Here is a 22,484-nt window from a genome sequence, read left to right on the forward strand (position 1 = left end):
CTGGCTTCAGGGTTGGCCGACCTCTCCTCACGATTTCTAGCTTTTCTGGAAAAATTATTTTAAGTATGTCCGAGACCAAATCAATTTCCCTTCCACCGTAGGCATAAAAATGTCTAACTCAGATGTATTAATATCTGCAGAGCGCAACAGACGTGTTTTGCCAGTCGAACTTGGCTGTAACAGTTTCCCTCTGACCAACCTATCAGAGGACAGAAAAATGCTGACGCTACTCTGGGCCAGCGAGCTGCCCTGTAAAACGATTCTAAAATCTGATTGGTTAAAGAAACAGACCTGTTGGTAATATTCGCAATGGTAAAAGGGCAGATTATATTGACATGGCAGCACATAGAGGCTGAAATCTGATTGGACAAAAAATCGTATATATACGTACTGGAAGCAGTGCAGCCAAGAGAAACACTACAAACTGAAGAGAATAAACTGTTGGGAATAAATTAATTAAATTTCATGGTTGTAAATGTAGGTCAGTGCTTCTGATAGTGTTTAGGCCAGCAGAGAAGGCTTTGCTGGCCCTGACCGCCCGCATGTCCAAAAGGCATCTAAATCTGGAACGGCTGGCAGTTGCTTAGCAGAGCATATTAGCTAATACCCCCTGGAAACTTTACCCATTTTAACTACTATTATTAAGATTTCTACGACAGAAGATGCTCACACAATAAGTTTTCTGTGGCAATGGATTTTATTTTATTTTTTTATGGTTTCAGGGTAAATGAGAAAGAACTGCTCTGGAATGCTGGGTAAATGAGAATGAGCTGTTCTGTGATGCTGTGCATCTAAGAAAGGGCTGAGAAGTAGGTAGCTAGGTAGCTGAGAAAAAGTTGGCTCTGTGAAACTGGGCTACTGAGGATGCTGTTCTGTAGTGTTGGGCAACTGTGAACGAGCTGCTGTGTGGTATTGGCTAGAAAGAACTGCTCTGTAATGCTAGTCTATGGTTCTGTGTAATTGTGAATGAGCTGCTCTATGGTGCTGTATATTTGTGAATAAGCTGCTCTGTGGTGCTAGGTAATTGAGAAAGAGCTGCTCTTTGGTGCTAGGTAAATGAGAAAGAGCTACTCTGTGGTGCTGTGTATCTGTTCATGAAATGCTCTGTGATGCTGTGTAATTGAGAAGGATCTGCTCTAAGGTACCTTTATTGGTAAACTAAGAAAAAATATGTTCACGATTTGCCTTCTCTTATCCGTTCTGAATTTAGACTCATTTGCAACTGCTTGACTGTATAATTTTTCTTAACTAGCCGTAGCAGTGTGTAGGAGTGAAATTAGGTCATAGATAGCACATGCTTTTCTTTGCTTTTGCTCCCACTCTCTGGTTCTTTTCTGGGTATGCTTCCTTTTTACTGTTTTGTTTTTGCTGTTTGATTTATAAATGAATTTAAGACAAGATTTTTATAAGGCATGTTCCTGTACCCTAAATGATCATCAATGGAAACTTCTATTTATATAGACTAATTATCTTGTTTTCTTCTTTTTTTCTGAAGCCCTCAAATGCACATTTCAGCTTATGCATTTGCTTATAAAACACTCCTGCACCCCTCATTTAGCAGGCTAAAGATTTTCCACAATGAGGCGCTATTACTTAAATAGCTTGTCTGAGTATTATTGCTGAAACAGATAAAAGCTGGTATGAATCTGAGCTGACAGAATGTAATGAATGTTTGCGCTCAGACATTTAATGCATATGAAGTAATTAGGCCAAAACGGAATACTTACATCAGCATGAGCTTATTATGCAGCTGTTGCAGAACCCAAAACACCTGCTTTTAATGACTTCTGTAGTGTAATAAAAAATGCTTTGCAGGGCTTCATATGTACAGTAGTGTCAAGCCTTAATAACTTTACAATAACATAGATATTTATCACCAATGATTTCCTGCATCCATCAACATTACTTGTGTATACAGTATAGAGTCTCAAAATATATACAACTGTCAATACTGATATGAAATTGGAGCTGCAACAACTAATCTATAAAATCGATAATAATCGATAATGTAGTACGTTTTAAGCGAATGTCGTTATCGATTATTTGGGCTGCAAAAATTATAGGTTAGTGTGTCAGCAAGATAACAGCTGCTTGCAAAAATGGCGGAGTACATGGTCAACCGGCAGCAGCAAAAAGTGTGCGTCCCAAGTCATCCAAGCTTTTTATATTAAACGCCAAAAAAAACTACACTGGAGTCAAGGATGAAGGCAAAACATATAATAAGCAAAAAGCACTAATCGATAAGCCACTGTTGTGGTTTTTAAAAAATTTAATTATCAAAACAATGTTGTATTATATTTTATGTTGATTTTTTTAAGCATGATTGTCAACTTGTCATCTGTAAAATACAATACAAATGTTGACTTACACAAATTGATTCACCTTTCATACTCAAATGCTGTTTATCTGATCATTCGATTATCAAAATAATCGTTAGTTGCAGCCCTATATAAAATTGAAATAAATAAAAGCTCATTTTATTTTAATTGCAGAATTTTTACATAGGAAAATGCTAAATCCTTAGACATAATTTAAAAGGCTTTAATAAATTTTGATGAAATGTCTATCAGTCTTATATCATACATCAGGACTATTTAACAAAACATCTTTTCTTAACATTTAGGTAAGCATACTAATCACCCAATAAGAACAAGTCACATTTCTAGCTCATTTATGTAATATTTATACCCACAAACCTCTATATCTGCTTAAGTTTACAGATAGCTGGGAGCATGAAGTGCATAATTAGGTTTTTTAAAGGTTTTTTTTGTCTGCCAATTGAATTATTTAATTATTTGTCAGCAGTGGCTTTTCATTACTGTTTATGGCTATAGGCATCTTGTCCTCTGTTTATACAGTGCCTTTCTTTAGTTCTAAATACATGTTTTTAGTTTTTCCTCAATGTATGGGTTTGTTTTATGTATATTATTTAAGTAACAATCAGCATTGTATACATTACATGTCATACAGCAATTCCACGTCACATTAACAATTTCAATTGCTTTGTATGTCTCTGGATGTAGTAGAATACAATTTTTATTTTAATTGAACTAGGAACCCTAAATCTGTTTTAGCATGAGAGTTCCTGTGTGCACAAAGCCAGCGCCATGAATATATGGTTTATATAGTTTGGAGTGTAAGGTTTTGAGGGGCCTGCAATTGAGCTCTGACCTCAACCTTATGGATGAATGAGCACACATTTTCCTAAGAACACTCCGAAATCTAGTTTATCATCTTCCTAAAAGAGTGGAGATTATTATTACAGCTCATGGAGACTAAATGTGAAATGGGATGTTTAATAACCACATTTAAATATTATGGTCAAGAGAGCATAAACCTTTGTCCATATTGTTTATGTCCACAAACCGTATCCCACAAAACAAATGAGAAAACAATGAATGGGTTTCATTTTTTCACCAATTGCATTTTTTATTGGTTATTATACTGTGATATTTTAAAACTATCATTTGAGAAAATGTCAAACTATAACCCCAGTCAGCTTTCAAAGCTTTAACATTTGAGGTTTATTTATGGCTATTGATAAAAATTGGTGTTTTGGAAATGATTATACATTTCGTTTTTTGTAGTCATGATTTATTTTGCCAATTCTTACTAGTGTCACAGGGTCTAAACAGAGAGGACATAATTTTTTTCTTCTTTTTTTAATGCTAATTTTCTTTTAAAATTTAGTATACATCTGATATTTCACAAAGGCTCCACACAACCAAAAGGTGGTTTGCATCAGTCACAATTTGTCCTTTATTTCTGACTACACTGGCAGTTTTAATAAAACAAATGGACTGATCACAATGTTGCTTTCAACTGCTACATTCCCAATATGAAAATACTAGATTATTGAATTAGATTCTACTGTTTCCTATTTAATATTGGACTGAGACATAATCAGAAAAAGATACAAGTTGTGCAAGAAGTTCAGACAGTAGATGTAGAATGTTATAACAACTCAGCCTCAAGTCATTGTTCTGACAAACTCCTTGTGTAAGATCTTACAGTTTTACACTCTTAGACAATCTTACACTCTTTAGCATTTCTGCCATGAATGTGCGGCATGTCAGCACTGTTTCACAGACAAACTAGTGCTTTACTTTTCACATCACATTTTTTGGGGCACATAAATAAATGAGTAGTTTAGTCAGTTTCTTTGATGCCATGATATTCTAGTCTTAAAATATTAGAACAGCTTAAAACGTGCAATTGGCATTGTGCAAACTCTAGATTCACACTCACTGTAATGTGGGTCAAATTATTCAGTATATCAAACAGATTTGTATGTGTTTTTTGACACTGAATTACACACACACTCTATGAAAAACAGACAAACTTATGTTTATTTCATGATTTCATGTGCCAGTGATATTACATTTACAAAAGAGTATATTGAATTTTAAACATAAACAGTGTGTCCTTAACAACAACCAAGCAATAATCACATTTCAGATGGAAAAAGTCTTTAAAATAATATAATTTGTGCATTATGGTGTGCCTCTATTTAATGTATCTGATGTGGATCTTATGCTTGAAGCTTTGTTTTTTATTAATCACCTAAAAATGTACTTTTCATTTACATTTACTGAGTTACCTAGTAAAACAAATCTGCTATGAAATCACGTGTTCAACAATTTCTTTTGTGTTTTGATAATAGTAAGAAGAAATGCATAATTTGAAATTCTGTTCTTTTATTAGTAGAAGTACAGTACCCTTCACTGATATGATCAGCTTTGATGAATATATATATTATATATATATTATATTATTGAATATGATATTTTGCATTTTTTAGTACACCGTGGTGATTTAAAAAAGAGGAATTGTTCACCCATTAGGTAACACATAGGTCAGATCCCGTTTGTCATAATCATAATCATAATGGGTGCCAATATTAGTGGACAGCACTGTGATATTCACTCATGCCATTTGCAAAATACAATCCTTTTACTTTTAAAATGCTTATTTAAAGTATTAATAAAAAAAAGTCAATCAATTAAATGTCATACGAAGTATATCTGCTCATTTTTTTTTTTTAGACTTTCAACCATGTTACTCATTTAAGAACAAAATTCAGACAAAGTGACCTTATTTAAAATATATTGATGCCTTGATATATAAAGGCTAAATGACACCCTAGTTATCAAGAAAACATAAAAGAGTCGATCTTGAAATCAACACACACCATCATACTCAGGTAGGAGTTGTGGCCAAGAATGTAACAGTAGAATCATACACTATATGGTAAAAAGTATTGATACATCTGATTTTTCCATCCAAGGATATATGGTTTATGTGGCTTGGAATGAAAGCTCTTGAGTGGTCTGCTATAGAACTCTGACCTCAAACCTTTTGGGATGCCAAGACGTCCCAACTTTTAGGATATGCATATGCAAAATTTAGGTAACAGTAAACCTTGCACATGAAATGAAACCGTAAACTGTGCAAAACAATATTTGACTAACTTTCATTTTTATATAGGTCTGAAAGTGTTGAATACAATTTTTAACAACTTGAACCATTGCTTGTTCACTTGTTTGCATACTGCATGTCTATTGTGTTTAATGTTACATCCTAAAAAACTGTGTGCATTGCTATAAAAAACAGCAGCACCATGCTTAACTTAAAGCGCTGTCAATCTTTCTACGTAACACATGCTCTGATGTTTAGTGTTTGTATGAGAAATAAGGTGATTAGTTGTTGGTTTCATGAAACTAACATATCAATATTTTATAGTTTTCAGAGAAATGGGTTTTGAGGCAAGAGTTTGATGTTTAATTGCTGTTGCGTAACATTGCATCAGTAGATGTGGAGTCTGCTCTGCTGTGTGAGAAGAGAATGTGCAGAAGAATACAAAGCAATGTGATAATCTATAGATGAGATGAATACTTCCATGTGAATTACAGCAGTGAGCAGTGAATTGGAGCAGGGGAATGGCTCAAAGATAAGAAATATCCACATAGACACACTTCCTGGTTAGTGGCTAACGCTAGCGCTATGGATTCTTTGGTGTTTAAATGCATGTGCAAAACAAATCTTATTTCCAGTATAGAGCAACCACAATGACACTGCTTCTTTTTATACTCCTGGCAATGTTGTATATGTTTTCAAGTTTAGTAATAATAATAATTATTAACAAAAGCGCTTAAAGTGCGAAGCAGAGACTAAACAAACGTGTTGTTCTGTAACTTAATTCAGGGAACTCTATAGCTTTTAACCATGTTTTGCATGTAAAAATAATTCTATTGAACTGAAACTGCATTGAACTGAACTGAACTGAACTGAAAGCCCAGTACTGAAAAACTGAAAAACTCTTTCCAAGGGAAAATACTATAGAAATTGAACTTGATCAAAAAAGTTGATTCCTTGTGCTGTTCATCAGAGTGTTGCCAGCATTGCTTTCGAAGTTGCAAAAGCGGAAAGTCCGCTTTGTCAGTGCTCAGACCCTATAAGTCGGTTTGCATAGCTGTTGTCCCAGAAGCAAGCAGCCTTTTCTGAAGCTGGCTCACAAGGAAGCCCATAAACAGTTTGCTAAAGACAACCTGTTGGAAATCATGAATTACTGAAACCATGTCCTGTTGTCTGATGAGACTAAAATAAACTTGTTTGGTGTCCAGCATGTGTGGTGACGCCCTGGTGAGGAGAATCAAGAAAATTGTGTCTTGCCTACAGTCAAGCATGGTGGTGGTAGCATCATGCTCTGGGGCTACATAAATGCTGCTAGTACTGGAGAGCTGCAGTTCACTGGGGAAAACATATATTCCAACATGTACTGTGACATTCTGATGCACAACATGATGCCCTCCCTTCAGAAACCGGGCTGAATTGCAGTTTTCCAACATGAAAACTTTTTGATTCGAACGTATGATAGTTAAAACTAACTGGAAATATGTATGTACTTGGCTGAAGGTTTGCTTTAGCATGGCTTACATTGACATATAAAAATGTCATTTGTACTGTAATTACTCAGATAGTATTTCCATCAGGTAATTATTTATACTTATACTAAACTGCATTATTACTACAAAAGCAGTACTTTTATGCAATGTCTACTGTAGTGCTTGCGCCACAAAATTAAAAATTATTTTCTATAATCTATTGAAAAAGTTACTGAAGTTAAACTTTTCTTCTTTTCTGGGTGGTCTTCCTTGCCACCACGTTGTTCTACACCTCAAACTACCTAAGCGTGTAGTGATGGTCTTGGAGATGGTCACGTCAACAACACACTTGCCAATGTAGCTGGTCACTGATGATGTGTACTACAAGTTGATGGAATCGCTGTTGGTTGCAGCCTCCCTAAACATGTCCTAGTCAGTTAATCATTCAAAAGGAATCAATGTTTTTTTCTTACCTACTCATTTTAGGACAGAAGTGTAAGAGGAATGTCACTAGATTGTCTCTGAATATATTCCCTGCATTTAGTATAGTTCCATTTATTAATATGTCAAATGCATTTATTCAAAGCAACTGGTATTTTGAATATATAACATCTAAACATTTTTGCTATAATAGATATTTTATTTTAGATTTTTATATACATAATAAATGAGAGCTAATGCAAATGGCAAGCAGGTTGTAAACTTGCTACAACCATTAACAAGTTATTTTTATTGTTGTTTCTCTTATTAATATGCAGTTTAGTGCATTTCTTCAAGGTACAAAATACAGGATAAAGCTAATGCATAAAGAATAATTTAGTACCTGCTACATGTTTTATCAAAACTTCAGGAAAGATGATTTTATATATATATATATATATATATATATATATATATATATATATATATATATATATATATATATATATATAAATTTTTCTTTGTATTTAATTATTTATTTTTTGTTATGAGGTGTGTTTAAAAAAACAATATATATATACTGTATATACAACACACCAAATACAGTGCATTAAAAATTTATGTTACAAAGAATGGCAATAGTTTTGGTGTTCTTTAATTTATTCTCTGACTCTCAAACTTCCACTATAATTGGGTTCAGGTCCTGCTCATCTTAGAGCTCTATCCAAATTGCTGGGACTGGAAGTGTGTGATGCTCATCTTGGGCCCATCACTCCACGGCATGCTCTTTCCATTAACTGTGACTGCTGATAGCCCCTGCACCGAGGTATGACTCCAGCCTGCTGCTTTCCTCTCACAATTATCTTGAAGCTTTTTTTGGTCCAGCTCTTGTTCAGAGGTCAGGTTCATTTCTGAAAAGAAGCTGATATGAGATATCTTTAAGGCATTTCACAGTAAGTTTAGAAGGGTGATGGTTCAGTGAATTTTCTTCTGTGTTTGTCATCGCTCTATGACTCTGTTAAAAATATAGCTAGACTAAACAAAAATGGAAAAGATGGAAGAAGAGAGGTATACAAACTGAGTATAAGCTTATGTCTTTTATTAGCACATGATTAAATTTTTAGACACCGTTTTCTTATGTAGCATGGAAAAATAAACCAGATTTGTGGTTTGGTTGCTGTTATTCTCCAGCTGGCCCAGATTTTTAGCTCTCGGGCTTAGAGTGGGTGGCAACATTGCATTTTGAGGAGAATGTACAGCTAATGCCAAGAGATTAAAATTTGTTTTTCCCATTGCTTAAGTATTTGTTGGTGAAGACAGTGAATGCAAAGCTTTTTATTTTGTATATTAGATTATGTTTCCAGAGAAATTCAGACACTATTTACAGTGTTTTTTCCAGAGTATAATATGATCCCTGTGTTTAGCTGTGATAGCATTAAAAATATATATATAAATTTTATCACTGAATATGCAGCCTCATATTTTCTCCATTTATACTTGTTTTTTGCCTAACATGCAGTAACGTACCCAACAATGCCTTATATACCATGTGCTGGAACTCAGGGTGACTTTCTGAATTTTTTAAAGATGCTTCATTTCAAAATACATATGAACAGTTAGCATGGGATTTAGAAAATAAAAACACTGAATTGATCATGTAGATGCATATTAAAAAGAAGACTGAAAAGTCAGTGCTTATTGGAATTCTAGAAAATTAATTTTTTTATTCAGTGTAATTATAAAGTTGCTTTCATGTCATGTCTTTTACCATTATTTTCATATTCTTTGCTGTATCTGACAAATCGAAAGTGCTGTTTGCTATTTGTGTTTTATAATACATCTGCATAGTGAAAACAGGCATGCTCACATTAAAACACATGAAAAAATCTTAACAATAATCTAATGTAAATACAGCATTACACCACATCGAACAGTGTTTACACAAATATGTCAAAAAGAACGGGCAAGTATTTTGTCAATTCTGACAATGGAAGAACAGGGACGTCAGGAAGAATCAGCATATAACTAAGGCGAACAGAGACTATGAGTCCCACAAACCTGCACTGTCACATGTCACATCACATTACTTTCTGCACCTGTACCACATTTCACAGTGAGTAGCACTTGTATTAATATACCTTTAATAGCACTAGTTGTCTTCTCTTTATTGTTTGAATTTCACATCATCTTACTCAGGTTATGCTTTTTTTTTTTACTTTAAGTTTTCTGTTTTGCATTTTATTTTTTCATTAAAAAAAATGATCTGTACATGCATTTACTTCTGCTTTCTTGCTACATGACAAAGGCAGTTAGTTAACACTATTTATACATATTATGCTATTAAGAAACATGGGTTCCCTGGTGGTCTAGTGGTTAGGATGTGGCGCTCTCACCGCTGCGGCCCGGGTTCGATCCCCTGTCAGGGAACCAACCCCAGCCATTAGGATTGCACAAGCATTAATGCCGGTCTCAAGCCCGGATAAACGGGGAGGGTTGCGTTAGGAAGGGCATCCAGCGTAAAAACATGTGCCAAATCAAACATGCGGATGATCCCGAAGAAGCCGAAAGAAAGTTTACGTTATTAAGAAACATGAGGTGTACAAACTTTTTCACTCAGCTTTAGGCAACAATAGAGGGACTGTTGTTATGTTCTAGTACATTTTCCAATACATTTTTACGAGGTTAGTTATCAAATACTGTATGTAATGTGCATGTGCCAGCTTCTAAACATAATACATTCTTGAGTTTGTTTCGTTTAAAGGTTGTAGCTTGTCATATTTAATCATACAAAACCAAACATCATCCTACCTCACTTATCATAATTCCTATTCATTTTACAGGAAATGAGACTTGTGAGGCTTTTATCTAAATGTTGTAAGGACTGATGTTTTTCATGTACTGTATATTCCAGCTAGATGGGATTTAAAAATGAAGGCAGAGACCAGTTTCCAAAAACTGTTCATAATTAAATTTGAAGACAGCTCATCCTGTGTTAAAGAAAAGAAAAGAAAAGAAAAAAGAAAATGCTTTAGCTCTTAGAATTCTTTTTTATTTATTTATTTTTTTAGAAGTTCTCTGGTTGGCATTTGCAGATAAATTATGTTAAAAAACTAAACTAAACTGGAGGCATTTGGGACTAAGTGAGGAGATTAAAGCCTTTTATATTCTATTGTTAAAATTGCTTCATCTCTTTTTTGGATTCTACAGATCTAAATTATTAACTGAGATATTATAATGACAGAAAATGATGATAAATATCAATAAGATGTCTATAAACTCTTACTTCTCTTCTCTGTTAATTATTCTCTATCATTCAACACAGTAAAGATTTTTTTAAATTCTGATTCTTAATTCTTTGTATTTTGAGTAGAAAATTAAACTTAATTTCATTTTTATGCATCATTTGATCATGATCGACTTACCATATTATTCAATTTAATCCAATTTTATTTGTATAGCATTATACCATTAACAATGGACATTGTCCCAAAGCAACAATATTGGTCCTGGTGTGCCCTGCATATGAATCACTGACAGAAATCACTTGCATATGTGTTATGGACGACTAGGAATAGGACTGAGTCATATGCATGGTATAAATATAAGTTAGTGATCGCGTTCTCCAGCTCTTCAGCTTGCAATGCTTTATTGGATTCAACATGACTGCAACCGTAAAAGTGTATGTACAGTAGTGTGTATATTAGAACACATAAAGGACATTAGATGAGGAACTTGTAGTTGCTTCATTATTAATCCATGCAGCAGAATGGTCTTCTTTCTTTGTGAACAGAAAACATCCTAATTTTATTACACTGTCTTAATTGTCAAGCAAAATTAGCCATTACTTCCTAAAACTCCATTTGATGTACACCTAATGAACAGTGCTTTTTGTTTTATAATAGCTTTTCAGATATTGTTTCACATTTATTTAAATGGTACAGGTATCAAAGTACAATTTCCAGATTTAAGAACACTTAAATGTTCTGTGCTAGTGACTGTAAAATCATAAGTTTAAATCCTTTGTAAGAAATCTACTACTGGACATTAGAGAACCATCCTCACCCCTCTATATGTGCTTAGACTATAATATTCCTCATTTAGAAGTTACTACAAATAGAGAAGTAAATAGATGTGTCGGGAGGGGGGGACATTCTCATTAATAGTTTTATGTCAGCATGGCTGCAGTTCAGAGATCAATCAGAGTAATGAAGTTGCATTGATTATTCCTTGCCATCTTTTATAGCTTTGGTCTTCTAAAGTGAGCAAACTGCTGTGGTGTCTCACTAATATTACATCACAGAGCAATTATAATTAAGCACATACCAAGGTTTTTTTGAAGCGGGTTAAAATAACAATTAGGTTCATCATAAATTTACTAATCATAGAGCATCAAAATAATTATCCTTCTGTTGATTTTCTATCTACACAGTTATTTAACTATATATTAATTATTTAAACTAATATATTCAATGAAATATATGAACAATTGACCTGCTTCTTAGATAAGCAGGTATTCCTGTTACTTAAATGACTACATACAGTATCAGCTTCACCAAACAATTTGCCATATGATTATTATATATTTATTATTATTTATATGGAACATAAATGTGTAAACCATAAAGCATCCTATAGTGCAGAATTGATCTATTACTACATAATTACAGCTGTATCTCTTAGTCTAGCATTAACACATGAACTGAAGTTGCATAAAATGTGTCTACAGATTTTACTGCTCACAGTCAACACTTAAGTGTTACTGTATAATTCCCTGCTAGGTCCTTAGCTTATTAGCTATGTTCACAGATTTTTGTGGAGAGTAAAATATTAATCCCTTAAAGTTTCCAACTTTTATATCTTTCTCAGCTGTTGATATACATTTCCATATAGCATTCACTTTTGAATAAAATGGTAAACTTGGCTGGAACTGCCTCGACTAGGACTGCAAAATTAAGTCTCCAGTGAATTCCACATAATTGTGTAGCCTGTATAAGAGCATTAAATCACAAGCTGCACATTCACATGTATTAGCATTCATTCAGAGGAGTTCCAGCTTCCGAGAGTGTAGCAGAGCTCATTTTCCTTGCATCTCCTTACTTTATTGCTTCAATAGCTGCAGCCAGTAATGCAAAGAGAGATGCCATGTTCTGTCCATCACTGATGATGTGGCTAGTCACTGGAATAGAGAACACCTTCATTTTGATGGTATGAAGATGCTCAACTGAACTAACAGCTGGTCCCCTTCTGGTTTGTACAGTGGTTTAAAAAATGATTCTTCATGGCCTGTAATTTCAGTGGTAGTACATTTTTAAGTAAAACATCTAAAAGAAGCAATATTTTCTGTACAGTCCTGGGCAAAAATGTAAAAAAAATTTTAAAGCTTAACAACAAATCATTGGTCAGGTAATTAGATATAGTAGCTCAGTAGTAGTAGCTTTTATAGAAATTTCTATGAATTTAGTAAACTGGTTGGGCAAACTTGTGGGCAGCTTTTTACAAAAAGCTATAGTAGCTGTTAAGATGTATCCATTAAAAACGAATCACTTGTTAACACAACATTTGAATACCTGAAAACTATATAAGTAGTCTTCTATATTAATATAAGTTTTATATATTTCCCTGTTTCCAGCATTTCCCCAAACAGTTGACTTAACATTTAGAACAATTATTACTTCAGAGTAATTTTCACTGAATTTTTCCTACATTCTGCCTGGAGAACTTGACATCATATGTGATCAATAGGCCACATTTTTATGTGTGCAGTGTGCTATACACAGTTCTCAGGGCTCAATGGGAAGGACACTCTGGATAGGGTGCCAGCTCATCACAGGGCACAATCTTACACCCATTCAGGAAATGCCAATCAACCCACAAAGCATATCTTTGGCCTGAGACAAAATGTACAATATCCATCGAGAAATTACAAAGTCTATAAACACCGGGTGAGGAACGGATTTGAACCCCCAACCTTGGAGGTGCGAGGCAAATCCAAATCTAATACCACCTACAAAAGCAATCAGTTATCACCATTATGTCCATGCATCAAATCAAATCAATGAAATTTAATTATATTAACTATATTAAATAATTAATTATTAATTATATTAAAAAGACTTTTAACAACTAGTCCATATTTGAGTAACCTGGAGGAATTTCTATTTTAATCGGAATAACAAAATGCATAGATTTACCGTAATTTCCTATAAAGCGCACCCATATATAAGCCACACCCACTAAATTTGACAAAGATTTTTATTTTGAACATAAATAAGCCGCACCTGTCTATAAGCCGAAATGTCTACACTGAAACTAATACATTTCACACAGGCTTTAACGAAAGACAGGGTCTGTTACACGGTGTAATGGGTGAAATATGTTGTGGCTCCTTTAAGAGCAGAGCGGCATTTTGGGAATAGCCTGCCGCATTTTTCGCTATTACTGCATGTGTGCAAGACCGAGCAATATGTCTTTATTATTTTCTGATGCTCATTTCTAAGTTTCTTTGACTAACCCGTAACGCTGTTGCCAAGAAAAATAAAAAAGCAAAAGTTTTGGAAACCTGTCTGTGCTTATATGATTTCTGTTGCAACTGGAGTTAGCGAGCTCTCCCTTCACCCAGACTCAACACGTTACAACGGCTTGTATCTAAACAGTAGCCTACCAAGAAAGTCATTGTTCACTGTCTTCCTCCTTCCTTTCACAACTAGTTTTTCTTTTGGCATCATCGTGCGTTTAAAAATCAACACCGCTGAAAGTTTTTTCTCCCGATGCCGTGCAGCTCAGAACACAGATGAGGTGCGTTTTTTTCGTTTTCGTTCGGAAATTTCATTGGTCTAATGTTATGTCGATCAGCTTTTTGGCTTGAAGTGTGTGAAACAGGGAAAAACCAAGGAAAAATCCATCAATTAGCCGCTTCGTTGTTTAAGCCGCGGGGTTCAAAACGGCAGAAAAAAGTAGTTTGTTTATGAATGTTCTTGTGTTCTTCTGATTTTTAACAGTTTTGGACAGAAGAATGTTTTATATAAAAAAAATGATTAGTGGTATGTTCAGTAGACTCTACCAATTACAGAAAAATCACCGTAGTTTGGTTTAATTAAGATGAAAGGTTGAGTTTCACTAATAATTGAGTTCTACAACTTCTACAAAGTTTATAATTACCAGTAGATTTCTAATTTTTTTAATTTGTTATACCGGGATATTGTTGTACCAGTCTATAGATTCTGTAGTGTCTTCTGCCAGAAGATTGATTGATTCTAGCTTACCATGAACTCTGAACCACATTCCACACACTTGCCGTGTAATAAAACAGCAAATCCAAAGAGTCTCTTTGTGATTAATAACACTGTCTACCAGCAGCTGGACTTCCAATATGGGAACTCAGTGGAATTTCAAGTTGCATTTATACGCAGCAGTGTGAAATGAGAGAGAAAGAGAGTGAGAGAGAAAGAGCAAGGCGGAGGGACATAGCGAACGAGAACGAGGGAGTGAAAGACGGAGTAAGAGCTCATCAACGGCAGCCTTCAAGCAATAAAGCTTCATAAATATTGATTAGCATCCCAGCGATCATCGAAAGAATTGAAGGGCAGCCCTGAGATTCAAATGCTAAGCTCTCAACTCTCATGCTTATTTTAGTTTATTTCATTTTCTTTCAGCAACTTTTAACACTGGAACAAAGACTTTTGTTGACGTGAAGCCGTGGTCAACATGCACATTCAGTCAGGCTTTTGTGCTCCTCAGAACGCCATGTGACTTGTTCCAGAGTACTCCGGAGCTATTCCCTCCTCCTCCCCTCTTGGTTTCCTTTCTGCCTTTTTTTCTTTCCTCTGCAAGGATGAGCTGCTGAGGAGAGGAGGAGGTGCGAAGAGGTGGATATGTTTTCTGTTTCGCTCAAGTGCCGGATGGGGGTCATCAGACGCAGGATCAAGGGTATTGTGCAATGCGCCACTGTGGCATGAGCTTTAATGCTGGTTGGGGTGTGTGTGTGTGTGTGTGTGTGTGAGTGTGTGTGTGTGTGTGTGTGTGTGTAAGGTGGAGTGGTGAATGGGGGTTACTTTTTAAAGCTGCACAGAGTTGCTTTCTTAAAGTGTCTGTTTGATGTGCTAGTTTCTGGTATTTGCAAGACAATTAAACAAGTTTAAGATTTTTGTGTTTTAGATTTTTGTTGAAATTTACAGGCAACATTTTTTGGAATGTAACCAAAAAAGTTTTGCATTTTAGCCTTTTTGACCACATAGTCATTACATTGTAGATTGTCTTGCATCAGAACAGTTGATACACAGTTGATGATTTGTGCGTTTATTTGATATTTCACTTCCTTTTATTCCTCTCGAAATTTTTGTTAAAGGTATATAGTTATTATGTAAAGAATTGTGTAATGATCTAGGGAATTAATGCTGGATTACTGCTAATGATATTATTAATTATGAATCACAGCAGGTAATATGTTTCAAATGCAATTGAAAAAACATGATATTTTTTATTTGCATCAAAGCTGACCCATGGTAACATGTAGCTGATACTTCTTATCGTTATTATTATTATTATCATTATTATTATTATTTATTTTTTATTTTTTATTATTATAAGCAATTCCTTTATCCTAAACGGGTGTGGGAGGAAACGGGAGAACTCAGACAAAACCCATATGGACATAGTTAAATAATGTAAATACAGCAAAATACATTTGGAACAACAATGAAATAATTATTACCAATGCAATTACAGAAATGTTTATTATAATATTGCAATATTGGGTTACATAAAAATTATTGGTTTTAATATTACATATAAAGGAACCTAAGAAACATTCGGCTAGCCAGGACACTAACTCGTGGAATATAATAACAACATGGTTTGTGATGATATTTGAAATATCAAACGTTATAATAATGCATCCTCATATCTACCTATGGCTTTCTGGTCTTAGCATGACATTCAGCATGCTGGAATACGCATTTAATTATTCAAAGTTTTAGATTTTATATTATGAGTGCAAATATATGAAGTGACCACCACTGTTTCTTCAGATATTATACGTGGAGTCTTATATAACAATAGAGAAAAACGAGATTTGAAACAAAAATATGAGCACATCTTATTAACATTTCTATTTAGACTTCACCTTTTCGAGTGATTTCACGATACTTTAAGAATACCAGGTATTTCTTTCCCGATCTGCATGAACCATTTTGATAGCCTACCTTTACTCTGGGTATATGTTTACCTCTGATATTCCACTTATTATTGGCCAGTGGTTCCCAGCTCGAAACAAGTCAGTAAAAAGAAAAAAGATTTCTTCTTTTCAGCTTTCTTGATTTAAGAGTGCATGGAATAGTTAGCTAAAATCTTTACCTCGTTAATGTCATTGTCTGCTTTTATTCACACTTGTAATTACACATCATTCAAAGAAAATATAGGCTTTAAGTGTAATAAATGAGTGTAAATGTAATAAATAAAAATGTCAGCTTATTATACAGTATGGTTAAAGGTAGTGTGGTGGTATGTTTTATTTAAAAGTATAATGACTAATCTATTATTTGGGACATTTAGTTTTAAAGAATTATGTAAAAGCTAAATGAAAGCTTGAGAACTTTAGAAGAAGGGCTCATTCAGATTATTCATTTATATCACATATATGGTGTTCGTGAACAACCTTCAAGGTTACAGTTTTATTTTAACATAACCTATAAAACAACTTTTCTTCTCTCCTCAATGAAGCCAAAGAAAACTCCAGCAGCTGAGCGCAGTTTTTCAAAGATTTGAAGGAGGTTTATTTGAAAGGATTTATCAGCCGTGAGACAATTATTAGGCTGTGAGGGTTTGATGGTCATGCTAAGATTGGCCCAACCACTGAAGGGATCCCAGACTAAAACTTAGTCTCACTCAATTTAGCAAGAAACCTCACAAACTACCAGAATGCACCACACCATATACCATGCAACTGAGAGAAAATTACAGCAGCTCACTGTACCATGCACACATCGGTCATCTACAGTAAAAGGGTATACATTAAAACTGGCATTTACCTGGTCACATTGATTATCCTGCACATTTAGCCAGCAACTGTGTGGTAGCACAAAAGTGAATTTGCACAGGAAGATTAAAAAAAAATGTGTTGTTTCACAACTTTTGAACACAATTTGGTATGCATCTCTGCTGGCTCTTCAAGACGTGCTTGAGCATGAGTGTGTTTAGAGTTCTGCCTCTTGAGAAATTCTGCAGCAGATGATGAATGTGAGCAAAGGCTTTTTTTTCTTTCATCCACATTGTGGCACTTTATTCTAGAAAGGTGCTACGGCAGGTGATTTATGACTTGCAGACCCTCTCTGTGACAACACAAGAGCGCTTCACGGCCCTCCGACTTTCTTGGCTTTCAGGTTGCAGTGCGTTAGCTGTATCTTTGCGGTGCAGCATTTGTTTTTTTATATTGTGAAATCGCGGAAAAGTCAAGTTTGTTTGTTTTTAGTGGCAGCTCTAAAAATGTGGGTGAATCTAGCTTTCTACATGAGTTTATTGCGGTATAAATGAGCACCTTCTTGTACAGTACACTTTAAGGCTGCAATGGTTTTAAAAGCTTTTTGCACTACAAGGCAGACCTTGTATTTTCCCATGCTGAAACACAGACAATACATTTGCCCTTTTATTGATTTATCAGACTAAACATACATAGGGGGGAAAGATTATTTACTGTAGCTGTTATTTTTAAAAGCAGTTGATTTGTTTCTGTGCCTCAGAGGCCAATGGTAAGGCTTAATAAGGGAAGAGAAGCAGAACATTTTATGTTTTTAGACTCCTTCCATCTTTTATGTCTGTCTTTCATTTAATCTGCAACTAAAAAACTTTACTTTCTGATCCTGCTTATATACCAGCAAGGAGTCGAGTGCTTTTCCCGGAGCATGTTCTTCAAGATTTAAATTTAGATCAGCATAACCATCTGAAAATGGAATACACTGCAATATATGGTAATAAAGCTTCAAGGCTATAAATTACGCATTTTCTGTTTACACTATCTTTGATGGAGCATGCTCTTTATACAACACAAAGGAAACTTAATGTTAAACCTCTAATCCCCTTATTTTATAAAACAAATTTTGGCAAACAAATTGAACGCACATTTACAGTTTTCAAATATATGGGTTTTATCAGTTATGAGATGAAGCACACTAAACCCTACACATACACAAATATGTAGTTCTGAAAACATTCTGAAAACAGCTCAAGTTTTAGTCAATTAATCATTTTAGTCAAAAAGTTGTATTTCCGATGCAAGTTAAAGACACTCCAACTACCAAAACTTTTATAACCTATTCTTTAATTGCAAAGAAAATGCTAATCACTTTTTAAACATTTACCACCAAATTGTGTGCTCACACAATAGGCATATATTAGCATTTAAGAATAAACACCTCACATAAAATAATAAATAACAATAAAATACATATCAAACATATATGTTCTGCATGTCATGATAGAAGGCACAGAAAACTAGCTGTTTAGCCTATATAGGACACCATGTATTTAATTATGTAATATTCTAAACTTAAATAGTATATACTATAACTTATATGCTTAACACTCAGGGTGTTTTTTCTGTAGAAAAATGTACATTGTAACTTCCATCCAGAAGTTTATGTAGCTCTTATAATATATACTGTATATATACAGTGTGTGTGTGTATATATATATATATATATATATATATATATATACACACACACACACACACACACACACACACACACACACACATATATATATATATATATATATATATATATATATATATATAGATATAGATATAGATATATAGATATAGATATATGCTGGACATAGCTGTACAAGTTTTACATTGGTGAACAGAGAAGTATAATCCGAGTATTGATTCTGTTTGGGGTTTTGAATTCTTTCATGTTTTTCTCTTGTAACAGAAAAGTCCATTATCTTGGATCTGTTAATTGGTGGGAACTTTACTGATCCTGCATGGTCATATTTCATCCAAATAGTTGATCTCAAATTTTATTTTTCATAGCCCATCTGTTTCATTGATGTATATAAATGTGTAAGGTCACGTAGGTTGATACTGATATGTTTTCATGTAGTGTAACTCAAAAACTTGCAGTTCGGGCTTTTTCAATGGCAATGCAGTGAAATGCAGTCATGTATGTGTGTAAATGCGAGCATTGTATTGTTCCTGGTGTAGTAACTTACACAGCTTTTTTTAGACTCAGTTTGATCAGTATTTGTGGCACGGTAGTTGTGTAGTTGTGTGCCCTGCACATCAACACACTGTATTAACAGCAAAATATTTGTGCAGTTTAGAAATATTAAAAGACAATATGACAATATGACAAATTATCTTTTGAGATCTTGTGCAATAGCCATTGTACGGTTCTATACATTTGATAGTATTGCCTGTGGAAGGATTTGTGCTACAGTGATGGTATGGGAGAAAAAAAAGGAATGTGACTAAACATACAGATGTCATTTTAGCAAAATAAATACATAAAATAAAATGAAATAAATGTTAAAGGCTAATTACAATTTTGCTGTAGCTGCCAGCATTGAGACAGGACTGTACATAAACCTAAGGAGTTATTTAGCTGTAACTAAGTTCAATATAAAATGTAAATAGAATGGCATGCATGTTTACTGTATTGAACAGCGGCAGAGATACTTGTATAGTGTAGAAGCCCTGATAAACAACACACTGTTTCTTTCTTTTATGTTTCCACTCTTGTTTTAGGAGCAAAGAAAATCATGTTTTTTTGTTTGACAAGCACGGAAGACTGAAGCTAAGATGCAACAGAGAAAGATCTTGCTCTTGCCCAAAGTCAGACAACATAAGCTATGTGGTTCATATAGGACCACAAAATAGGCTAAATGAGAACCGAGATTGTAAGATACATCCCAGTTTCTTTTATGTTGTTCTTAAAATTTCATATATCATTTATTCCATGGGCATTTAATTCACCCAGCTTGATAGCTTTAATGATTTTGTTGAAATTCCAGATACCAAAGTCACGTGTCCCATGCATACCAGAAAGTCAATACTTATTTTGTACTTGCCTTTCTGAATCACTACTAATGATTTACCAGGGTACATTGTGTATCCAACTTTAGTCTTGCACTTTTATACCAAGATCGATTGCAGTTTGTTTTATTTTTCCTTTTGTTCCCTGTGGTACTTGACAGTACTGCTCGACCTTCATAAAACTAATTAACATAAAGTCCTTTTATGTTCTGCTGAGGCTTTCCTTCCCGAAAACACTACATTAATGATGACCCTTTTCTGCAGGGCTTTTTTCCCCTCTGTGTTGGCCTATACGTATTTTGCAGCTCTTGCATGTTGTTTAGCTATTGTACTAAATGTTGGTGATACATTGGCATGAATCATATTCTTAATTATATATTTAATTAAGAAAATGATTTATTTATTGTTTTCAGTTATTAGATTTAACTATAATACTTGTAACCTAAATTTAATTTAATGAACTCAAATGTAACGTCTCCAGGTTATGTATGTAACCATTGTTCCATGAGAGAATGAGACGCTGCGTCGGAAAGCTTCAGAAACGGCTCTGCATTGTCCATGCTCTGGACGTGTATAATCTGTTCAATGGAAATTACGGCATCACCAAAGGGGTGACATCACAACCAGGAAGCTTAAAAGCACATGGAGTGAAACCAGCGCCAGCTTCTGAAAGGAAAAGGAAGCGCTGCAGGGATGCAGGCAGTGTGGCATTGAGACGCAGGATCTCAATGAATCGCTGCATGGATGCAGGCAGCGCTGCATCAAGATGCAGCATCTCGTTCCCTCTGGGAACCATGCTTACATACGTAGCCTGGAGACGCCTGGAAGACGAGAGTCCAATCAAGCCAGACTGACCAGTCCCTGAGTAGTGTGGATGGGCACAGCTAAGGAGAAGGACAGAGGGGCCAGGAGTGGCACTGAGGTGGAGGCTGTAGAACCTAAGAAAGGTCAGCAGAGTGGAGCAGCCTACATTGTTGCAGATGTCCTATAAGGACACTTCAGAGGACAAGGCCTTAGATGCTGCCACAATTCAAATGGAGAATGCTCTGACCCTGAAGGGAGTGGGGAGGCCAGAGGACTCATAAGAGGTGGAAATCACATCCACAATCCACCTGCTTATTCACAGAGATACCTCTACTCAGAGGGCCATAGCAGATGAACAGCTGCTCCGACTTCCTCCACAGTACTCGCAATGGACACAGTCAGTTAAGCTTCTCCTGGTCTGGGGCCTAAAAGGGAGGAGGAGAGAATGCCTGGAGCTAAATAGATTGTGGAACGACCAAAGGTATTTTGGGAACATACCCTGATCTAGGGTAGAGTAAAGCACTGGCCAGGCCTGAAGTAAACTCCTGAAAGGAAGGGGCAACAGAAAGGGCCTGAAGATCTTCTACTCTCTTGAGAGAGGAGATGGCGAAGAGGAACACAGTCTTAACTGTGAGGAACTGGTACCTCGTTCAGAGGCTAAAAGGGAGGCTGCAACAGGACCTCCAACACAATAACCAAGTCCCATTAAGGCACTCTAGGTCGCACTGGAGGCCTTAACCTTGGGGTGCCATGGAGAAAGCGTGCCACCAACTGGTTCCTACCCAGCGACTACCCCGCGAGGGGGGGCATGACAGGCCGTAATAACAGGCCAACCGACTTGGCAGTGAACTGGGTCTAGGCAGTGTTGTTCACACCATGAAGAGGCTGTAAGCCAGTTGTACCGCTCGTTTTCACTGGTCTGGAACTGGTAAACAATCCCTTTCCCGGGTTGAAACAAGCTACTATATCTGTCTAGCTTTTTTTTTTTTTTTTTTATAATTTTTAAATATGTCCAAAAACAAATAAATTTATCTTCTTCGTAGGCATAAAAAGTCTAACTTAGATGTATTTGTGTGCAGAGCGCTACACACGTGGCACGTCTTTTGCCAGTCGAACTTGGCTATACTAGTTTCCCTCTGACCAACCAATCGGACGGAAAAATGCTGACGCTCTTCTGGGCCAGCTATCTTAGATTGATTAGATTAGATTGACATGGCACCACATAGAGGCTGAAATCTGATTAGACAAAAAAATCCCTGGCCCACATTACAACTGTCTAGCACATTATCATAACTGATTTTGTTGCATTGTTGCTTTAATTTTCAGTTAATTCTTTTGCTTTAAAT

General features: G+C 35.3%; 1 protein-coding gene across 6 annotated transcripts in view; it reads left to right on the plus strand.

The window, feature by feature from the left end:
- Window positions 1-22,484, plus strand: part of grip2b (glutamate receptor interacting protein 2b) — a 189,287-nt gene that overhangs the window by 66,740 nt on the left and 100,063 nt on the right. Inside the window, exon 1 of one of the 6 annotated variants that reach the window (XM_046875135.1) lies at window positions 14,882-15,230. The exons of 4 other annotated variants lie outside the window; for them this stretch is intronic. In XM_046875135.1, coding sequence (XP_046731091.1) covers window positions 15,176-15,230 — 55 coding nt within the window. In that variant the 5' untranslated portion in view covers window positions 14,882-15,175. Of the gene's footprint in view, window positions 1-14,881; window positions 15,231-22,484 lie in introns of those variants that run through there. One more of the 6 variants, XM_046875137.1, reaches the window with a different exon arrangement.

The sequence above is a fragment of the Silurus meridionalis genome, chromosome 19 (assembly GCF_014805685.1).
Source record: "Silurus meridionalis isolate SWU-2019-XX chromosome 19, ASM1480568v1, whole genome shotgun sequence".
NCBI lineage: Eukaryota > Metazoa > Chordata > Actinopteri > Siluriformes > Siluridae > Silurus > Silurus meridionalis.